The sequence below is a fragment of the Bombus huntii genome, unplaced genomic scaffold, assembly GCF_024542735.1.
Source record: "Bombus huntii isolate Logan2020A unplaced genomic scaffold, iyBomHunt1.1 ctg00000057.1, whole genome shotgun sequence".
NCBI lineage: Eukaryota > Metazoa > Arthropoda > Insecta > Hymenoptera > Apidae > Bombus > Bombus huntii.
The window spans coordinates 26,400-35,668 of NW_026099318.1; the positions used below are offsets into that span (position 1 = coordinate 26,400).

General features: G+C 30.8%; 2 protein-coding genes across 11 annotated transcripts in view; one reads left to right on the plus strand and one right to left on the minus strand.

Annotated features, from left to right (window-relative positions):
* LOC126875736 (venom serine protease Bi-VSP-like) overlaps nt 1-9,269 on the minus strand; it is a 46,508-nt gene that overhangs the window by 19,546 nt on the left and 17,693 nt on the right. The window contains exons 4-9 of one of the 9 annotated variants that reach the window (XR_007693615.1): nt 8,675-9,218; nt 8,367-8,462; nt 8,012-8,290; nt 7,668-7,936; nt 7,486-7,584; nt 7,133-7,323 (exon numbers count right to left, since the gene is read on the minus strand). The exons of 6 other annotated variants lie outside the window; for them this stretch is intronic. The gene's annotated coding sequence lies outside the window, so the exon portion shown is untranslated. Of the gene's footprint in view, nt 1-7,132; nt 7,324-7,485; nt 7,585-7,667; nt 7,937-8,011; nt 8,291-8,366; nt 8,463-8,674; nt 9,219-9,269 lie in introns of those variants that run through there. 2 more of the 9 variants (XR_007693618.1, XR_007693620.1) reach the window with 2 other exon arrangements.
* LOC126875741 (omega-amidase NIT2-A-like) overlaps nt 1-9,269 on the plus strand; it is a 199,007-nt gene that overhangs the window by 4,136 nt on the left and 185,602 nt on the right. Inside the window, exons 2-4 of one of the 2 annotated variants that reach the window (XM_050638627.1) lie at nt 558-742; nt 1,137-1,305; nt 1,580-2,260. In XM_050638627.1, the coding sequence (XP_050494584.1) occupies nt 659-742; nt 1,137-1,305; nt 1,580-1,713 (387 nt within the window). In that variant the 5' untranslated portion in view covers nt 558-658 and the 3' untranslated portion in view covers nt 1,714-2,260. Of the gene's footprint in view, nt 1-557; nt 743-1,136; nt 1,306-1,579; nt 2,261-9,269 lie in introns of those variants that run through there. The other variant, XM_050638628.1, reaches the window with a different exon arrangement.

Genomic DNA, 9,269 nt, shown 5'->3' on the forward strand with positions numbered 1-9,269 from the left:
GATCCTCTGGTCGTACGAGGAATTGCCGATACATTTTCTCGATCTCGCCAGTGAGTACGTACTGATGAGCGCGGAATCTAATTAATATACAAAATAAATTGTGAATTGATTCGAGAATATAGGATTTCCCCATTTTCATGATTATCGTGATTTTTGTATAAATATATTTTTTAAGATACTAATAATTAGGTACTTATAAATTAGTATTATCAATTATTTTGCATTTATAATTCCGCCTCTAGTATAAGTGTTAATTGAAAACTAACTTTATGTTTCAAAAAGTACTAGCAAAGTCGTTGAGTAACAAGCCACTGATGCTAACACAAATAGCATTGTCGTAATTAAATATTTCTAAATATTCATTTTTCATTTTGAACCTGTAGAAACAATTTATTATATATACTATTAGCTAAGTAATTGCATATTTAATTAAGTCGAAATATAAAACTTAGTTATTTTAATAATTTAAAAAATAAAAAACTGACAAACATTTCAATTTAATTTATGGTTGGAACAAAAGACAGTTATTTTTCATTAATTGAAATATTGCAATGCAGAGTACTTTCGAAAATACGCCGAGAGTATTCCTGATGGTGAAACGAGCGTTGCTTCATCGAACGCAGCTAAAGAAAACAACATCTATGTAGTTGGTGGTACGATGCCTGAAATAGAGGGCGATAAATTGTACAATACCTGTACTATTTGGGGTCCCGATGGAACTTTGATAGCAAAACACCGAAAGGTAAGTAATATATTCCTTTATGGCTTTGAATTTGAAAATATTGGGGCGAAGAAAGTGACTCTATCTAGGAATAATTTAGGAATATACATATGTACATACGTATACTATAACCAATTCTATAATTTACGGTTTATAGATAACGTTATGATACGGGAAACGCCCATTTTTGTTGTAATGTGTAATATAAATTTTTCACATACTTAAAATATTATTATACTTATTTTTTCTCCTTTTTAAACATTATTAAATGATAAGATTTTTTAATAAAAGAAAGTGATAAAAACGCTGTCAGTTATTAAATAAAAAATAATTAAAGTTTAGGAGTTGGTAACTTTGATATTAAATTACAAAAGTTGCAGCAATAGAATTAGCGACCACATTTTTATGTTATTAGGTACATCTATTCGACATCGACATTCCTAATAAGATTACTTTTCGAGAGAGTGATTCACTCAGTCCTGGTAACTCCCTAACGACGTTCGATGTGAAGGGCTGCAAAATAGGTATTGGCATTTGCTGTGATATTAGATTCGAGGAAATGGCACGCATTTATCGGAACAAAGGTACAGTAACTTAATCGATCAATACTTAACTAGCAAAAAATTAAATATCTTTCTTAAATATATTCTATATAAAATTAATATAATCTGTAACTCTGTATAAAAAGAAGCTTAATTTAAAAAACCAGTATATTTGCTGAAAATGAAACAACTAAAAGAATTAAAAGCACAATAAGAGGACTGTCCTCGCATATTCAGAAATGATGGAATGTGAACCGTGCAACTACGAAGTTAATTGGTATTCGGTGGCTTCATATTTCCTGCTTCTCTGGGTTAGGTTGCCAAATGCTGATATATCCAGCGGCATTCAATATGACCACTGGACCACTGCACTGGTCATTACTTCAGCGTTCCAGAGCGAATGATAATCAATTATACGTTGCCTGCATATCACCGGCTCGTGTTCCTTAAGCAAGTTACGTCGCATGGGGACATACACAGTTGACCAATCCCTGGGGAAAGATTCTTTACGATTTGGAAACTCAAGAGAATATGGCAGTCACCGATATCAAAAAAAAAAGAAAAAAAAAAAAAGAAAAAAAAATTTCAACAAATAAATAAATAAAAAAAAAAAGTCACCGATATCGGTAATTTACAGCTTAAAATTAAAAGCGAGAGATCCATGATGTAATTAATTTTTAGTCTCGTTAATTTATCGATTTAGCCATCTTCCTCTGTATTTGTTGAATTTATTAGTAAGCATTACTTATTACTTCGTATGTTTCTTTTTTCTATCAGATCTAAAAGTTGTTGAGGAAGTAAGGGCTCAGATACCTACATTTTCTCAGAGACGTACAGATTTGTACGACACTGTCTGTAAGAAGGAGTAACTCTACACTAAAACAGAAAATGTTTTTTTATAATATTTCTACTACGATATCCTTTTTTGTGAATTATTACTAATTTCTTATCATCCATTTCTTGTAAATATATTATATCACGATATTACAGATATATACATAGATATACACGTTAATTAAATCCTCTATATGGTATTTTTATATCAGTGTCATAAACATTGTAAACCGAAAATCTTCTATTACACGCGTACATATACAGTCAATATTATTGTTACATATAGTGATACATACGTTGATCCACACATTAATTAAATCCTCTATATGCTATTTCTACTTTGCTATCTTGAATAGATAAATAACATGTCGCTTCCAGATGTCAAATATTATTTGCCAAATGCACATATAATGATATAATTACATATAATGATAATAATAATATAATAATTATATATAATATTGATAATAATGATATAATTACATATAATGATAATAATAATATAATAATTATATATAATATTGATAATAATGATATAATTACATATAATGATATATACGTTGATCGACACATTAATTATGTCCTCCATATGGTATTTTTATATCGGTGTCATGAACATTTTTCCCCGAACGACCTTCTATCACGCGCGTACGTATATCGAGAATATTATTGTATTATCGTATTATCGAGAATATGTGTTGATATACACATTAATTAAATCCTCTATATAGTATTTTTACTTTGCTATCTTGAATAGATAAATAATCTCGAATATAGACATACAGGTACACTTACGTTGATATACACCTTTGTACAAGGTGTCAAAAAATTTTTTATCACGGCGTTTTTTTAAGACGATTTTATAGCTTCGAAATTGATCTTGACACGATTTTCAATGTCAAATTATTTTTCTATTGCATCATGTGATACTCATTAGGAGGAACAAAACTTCTGTTTTCTTAGAAAAAATGTTTGAAATTTCATTAATTCCTAGATTGATTTTATTTATACTTTAAGGTCAGATATGACATCAAATAATGTCAATACTAATATCTAGTTATTTGTCAATTTACAGCATCTGAAAAACAAGATATCTTCGAGACAGCGTGGGTTTTCTTTCCAACTTTCTTAACTTTCAACAATAAAATTTTCGTCAAACGATACAATCTATCCAACAAAGTTCTTGTACACAGCCAATCTCGTAAGAACATAGATCTTCTTCAAGTATTATTCTTCACAATGCTTCGTGTGGAATTTCTACTTGACGAGTTATTATTAAACGATTAAAAGCTTATTATTATACGATAATGTAATATCGTAGAATAGCTTTGATTGGAGATCGGCTGAAATTAGAAAACACCGTGTACGCCGTCTTTTTGTGGTTTGTTTACATCCAAGAGCGCCTAGTAACAGTGACGCGAGAAAAGATAAGCAGCGTCAAAACAGAAGTACGGTTTCATATTTCAAGGAGTGGCAATCAAGAGGCCAGAGTATGTGAGCCGAAAAGTGTGTGTGTGTGTGCGCGCGCGCGCGCGTGTGTGCGTGCGTGCGTGCAGGACCGAGCAGGAATGCATTGGCGAGGTTCAGAGTTGATCGAGACGTCGAAGCATAGAGTCGTTAGAATTGAGTTGCGAGTGTTGTCGAGTGTTAGAGTTGCTAGTGAGAGAGAGAGAGAGAGAGAGAGAGAGAGAGAGAGAGAGTTACCAAATAGTTGTCAAGTTATTTGTTGTAAATACGAGCGTTGCATTTAGTTTTCCTGTTAATCAAACATCGTTTCTCTGTCTAACTAATATCTGTATTTTCAATCCATTATTAATAAATTATAATTAATCGGACAAAATTACACCTTTAATATATTCCGATATTACATTACCGTTATGTAATATTTATCATGCTTATTTTGTACGTAAAACGAATCGTTGGAATATTCCCGAAGCTAACGAAGCATTTCCCAAAAGTTAAACCGAAGAAATTAACGCGAATAGTTAAGTGAAATTTTTCCATTAACTTGCTGACCAACCGGCAAATAAAAAATCATAAAAATTGTTTCAATGTGTTGAGGTCACGCATAACTTCTTTTTTCATTGACGATTACCAAACAGGTAAAATTTCGAAATTGTACGAAGGCCACGTGACCAGATCGTATTGGAATTTGAAGTGCATGGAAAAAGACAACTCGAAGTACAAACCTTGAGCTGTACTACTCGAAGTACAAACGTGAACTAATGGATGCAGAAAAGCAATTAACGCCAAACATCCGAACAGCATCTTGGAGCCCGTCATTGTTCTGAAATAAAAGAAGTGACGAATTAAAAAGACGCAGGACTAATAATAATAAAGGAAACTTAGTTCGTATTATAAATTGAATTTACATCAGAAAAGAAGCACGATCAAGCGAAACAGATCGTAGAAATGACAAATATCATCGATATACGTTTCAGTGTAATTTCACTTTTGAAAATTATTTAGTTTAATACGATCGTATTCATCGCTCTGAAACTTTCATTGTGCTGCAATTTGTGCTGCGTCTTTTTAATTTCTCTATCTTTCTGTGTTTTCGGAAAAATTACTTGAAAGATTAAGAATTGCTTGCCTTATTTTATTTTCGATTAGTTAGGATTTGATTATTCCAGGTAAGGTTTATTATTTATAACAGGTTTTATCACTTGTTTATTATTTAGGAGTTTGTTATTTTAGGATTAGTACCTTTTAGGATTTCTTATCCTTCGAGTTTCTGTTTCAGATATCTAGGTCTATTTCAAGATGTTTTATTACATTAGGATTATTTATTCGATTAAGATAATTTAAGAGTTTCACAATGTACAAAGAAATAATCGCGTGAAATTTAGATTTATGCTTTAAACGTATTAAACACGCGGTAATTTCAATGTCTATAGCCTCGAACGTGTTCTGATTAGTTGTGTCATTGTCTGTGACATTGAAATCACAAAAATCCATTGCAAGTGTGCTGTCATGCAATGTGGATGTAATTGGGTTTTTTGGGTATTTCCTGTATCATCTGATTTGTACAGTACTATTTTAACGCAAGGACAGGAAAGTTATTATATATTTCCCGTCCATTATTTGAATCGTTGTGAAGTGTAACGAATTATATTCGATTCGAGGAGATGTTAATGAATTACCCATTTCATATGTAATTACATGGAAATAAAAATCATTGCAAAAATAATTGATCTAATGACAACGGAATTTCCAATATTTTTTTGTTTCGTCACGTCTTTTTCATAATATATCTTTTATAGGTACGTGATTTATTAATCGTTCGAATGGAAATAATTATTCGTATAATATTCAAATGATTCTAGCCATAAAATAAATTAAAACGATACCTGTAATGCAATCTGCGTATGACGTCAACCTCGATCTATGCTTATACAAGAAATTTTATCAATCAATGACTAGATATACAATAATCAAATATTATAAAATTTCCTGAAAACCTTTAGGTGTTAATATTAAGGTGTTAATATCTTTAATATTTGCAAGTTATTGTTTAGCGCTAATTAGTTAGAATGTAACAAGTGGTGTACCAGAATTGAGATAATTAAGCCACACGAACAATCTTATTTAGATCTTTTTAATTTTTTAATTCTCTTTTGCTCTAATACTTCGTAAAATTAATCTTCATTAGCTACTACACTTCATAGAATAACAAGAGATAATTTTTCTTATATAACGTTTCATTCATAAAATCTATCATTAAAGTATATCTTCATAAAAATATCATTCCATACTAACGGTATATTTGGTGTCATACGAGATAACAGTTACCAGTGATGACATATGTAACTTTATAAAGATATCTCGTTTTATTATATATTAAAAGAATGTACTCATTGCTGCTATATTTCAGATGAAAAAAAGGTGGCAATGATTTTACAGTAAAATCGTTCGTTTACAACTGATTCATTTACATTTCATGATAATACTGTGCATTCTGAATATGCTATGATTTGGTTTAAAATAATAAATAGTCCATTCTTGCATACTATTGCTCCAGCTTTACTTGTATTATCGATATTGGTATAAATAGAAAGACAATTAATGTCGTTCGAGTCTATTTTCGGATCATTTATATTACGTTTAATCCATATAGTTATTATATGAGACATAGTATCGTAAAATTTGGAAGAATAAAACGTTCGTACAGGAAGTACATTTTATAAGAACTCCAACAAATCTGCGTGTGCACCTAAAATACAAACTGATAGTGATTGTTCATAAGTTTATATACATTATCTAATGTCAATCGAAGGTATCAATTCTTTTTCTCCATAAGAGTACTTCTTCATTTATATGTGTTCAAAAATACATGTGTTCAACCGTGAAGCATATGTCACCTACAACGAAAAAGAGTTTTCCTATACTTAATATTTCCTTTATATACCTATGAAAGTCTATTCTTCGCGTAGTATGAAATTATGAATAAATCTGGAATATTGTTCAATCTGAAAAGAAAAATAACTTATTGACATCATTCATTGATACGAGATTCAGAATGTTTGTTTTGTCTTGCAGAAAAAGAAGGCAGCCCTCCCTTTCTTTTAATGTGAAATAGAAAGCGAAAATTTGAAAACAGATTTTTTGGAAATTTACTTGCAAATATCGTTTTCAATATCGTGATTTTCTTCCCAATGGTACTGTACTTTCAAATTTTCCAGTATCCCTCTAAAAACAAAAAGTCGAACCTCGTTATTGTTAACGTAGGCATTACAAGGAAGCGAAGTATTAGAAAGCAGCTCCTTTTTATTATGGATTTCTCTATAATCATGTAAATAAGAAATTCCGGAAATTTTTTCCTCAAGAATTTAATTCTTGTGTTTTGATTGATAATTATTACACTGCATACTAACTTTTCGCATACTGTTCGCGTCTAACAGTTTCCTAATAATAACTACTTCAAAATTACATATGTTCTTGCACGAATTCAAAAGTACGTATGATACAATTACAATTGATTCTAAAATAATAATTATTTAAAGATATTAAGATACTAATTAAACGTTTCGCTGTATTTCAAAATCTGGAACAACAAATTTTTATTTATAAAAAATGAAACTGTCTTTATATATTCTTTGTCATGATGCTATTTCTTATTACCGTGTCGACATTTTTTAAAATTCATTTTGTTATCTCTACGCAATAGGAAAATTCATATACTGCTTAATATTTTTTGCATATTATCCATCCACCGCATGATATCTTCTGAAAAATCAAAATATTAATGTTATATTATTACAATGCTTCTTAAATATCAATTTTTGACAAATTTGAAATCCAATATATTTTGCACAATTATTATTTATCAAAAAATTCCAAGTTAGTAACTTTCTTTTCAAATGGCAAATAACATATACTTTGACTTACCTGTAAGTTTTTGTTCCTAATCATCATTTCCTCTTATAGAACACATCATTATTGTTCTCATAATTACTACCAGTGTCATAGATATTGTAGTGGCTACAACTGAATTAATAGAAAATGATAAATAACTGTGTATAACACTAACACATAATTGTGTATAACAATGACAGATAACTTTTACTTACATATCAGTCGATAAGGGATTACTGTGATATCCTGTTGATGTTTCTTAAGGCACTTGATTAGGTGCGATACGGTATCATTCCTTATGGTATACTGTAGATAAGTATTTTAGAAAATAACAAGAATAAATCTAAATTATTCAGAGGTTCCAGTTTCGGCTTAGACATAAATACAGGACCATTTGCAAAGAAGAAAGGGTGCGTTTCTACAGCCTCGTTATAGTAACCATGAATACCAATCTCTGAATTACTGGTTACTAAACATAAATATCCTATAAAATTTAATATATTTCTTTAATTTTTAATACATACATGAGTTAGTAGTTCTAAATTATGAATCATCCTACCTGTGATATTACACTTTTCCTTATAATATCATCACTCGAGTGAACAACATTAAGATCATGTAAACCATGTCATCCTATCTTACTGTGAAGATACTTAGTTATGTTATCTAACATTATAAAAATATCATCAAATTCAAGTCCTTTTATTCACATCACATGGCCACGACGATCTGGTTCTTCGTTATATAATGTTCTAAAATTTGTCGTATATATAGGATGTACAAACCGTGATATCAAGGTATCAGTTCTTCCTTCCCAAGGGACAGTTTCATTAAAATTCTGATAGAATTAAAAATTAATTATTAATATTCTAACAATCATATATGTTAAATACATTATAGTCAACGATATATACCTGAGCGAATGTAGGGGTGATTCCTTGATAATTATAAATGTCATCAGCCCACATCATTGTGCCACTTCTTTGTACTCCAGCCTCTAGATTAACAGCCTAAACAAACATACGAAATTTTATAGAAGCTGTACAAAATATAGTATATATGCGCAATATTGAAGCGTTCAAGGGGATATAAAGGTAATGTACATCACATACACGTGTACTCTCATGCAACAAAATACAATTAGATTTAATAGTATAAGCTCTTTTATTCATCATAAGAGATTGGAAATTTAAGTGTCTTACGAGGGTGAGTAAAAAGTTACCCGCTCTGTCGGTGTAGAATTTATTTTAAGCAATTGTCAAAAAAGACATACATCATTTTTTGACATAATCACTCGATTTCTGTATACATTTTGTCCATTTGCCGAAGGACCTTTATATTTTCTCATTAAAAAATGTTTTGGGCTGAGCTGCGAACCACGAATGCATCGTCGTCTTCACCTTTTCATCAGCTTTTTCGGCATCCATCTCGCACAAACTTTTTAAAATCCAAATCTGTCGTGCACTATTGCATAAGCAGAGCCGTGGCTGATTTGCAAATGATTTGCCACATTATCCAGTGTCACTCGTCTATTCCATAGAGCATAAGTTCATGAGCACGTTCAATGTTGTCATCGTGGATGTGGACGGGCGTCCAGCTGTTTTTTCATAACACTTGTGCGATCTTCTTTGAACTTTTGTGCCCATTCAAACACACTTCGTGACAAAACACTTTCTCCATAATGTGCATTAAATCTTTGATAAATATAGGCATCAAACATAACCTCCGACCACAAGAAACGAATCACAGCATCCTGCACTGTTTTCCTGCAAATCACCATTGCAAAGCGCCATTACTCGCGCAACGGTCACAAACGA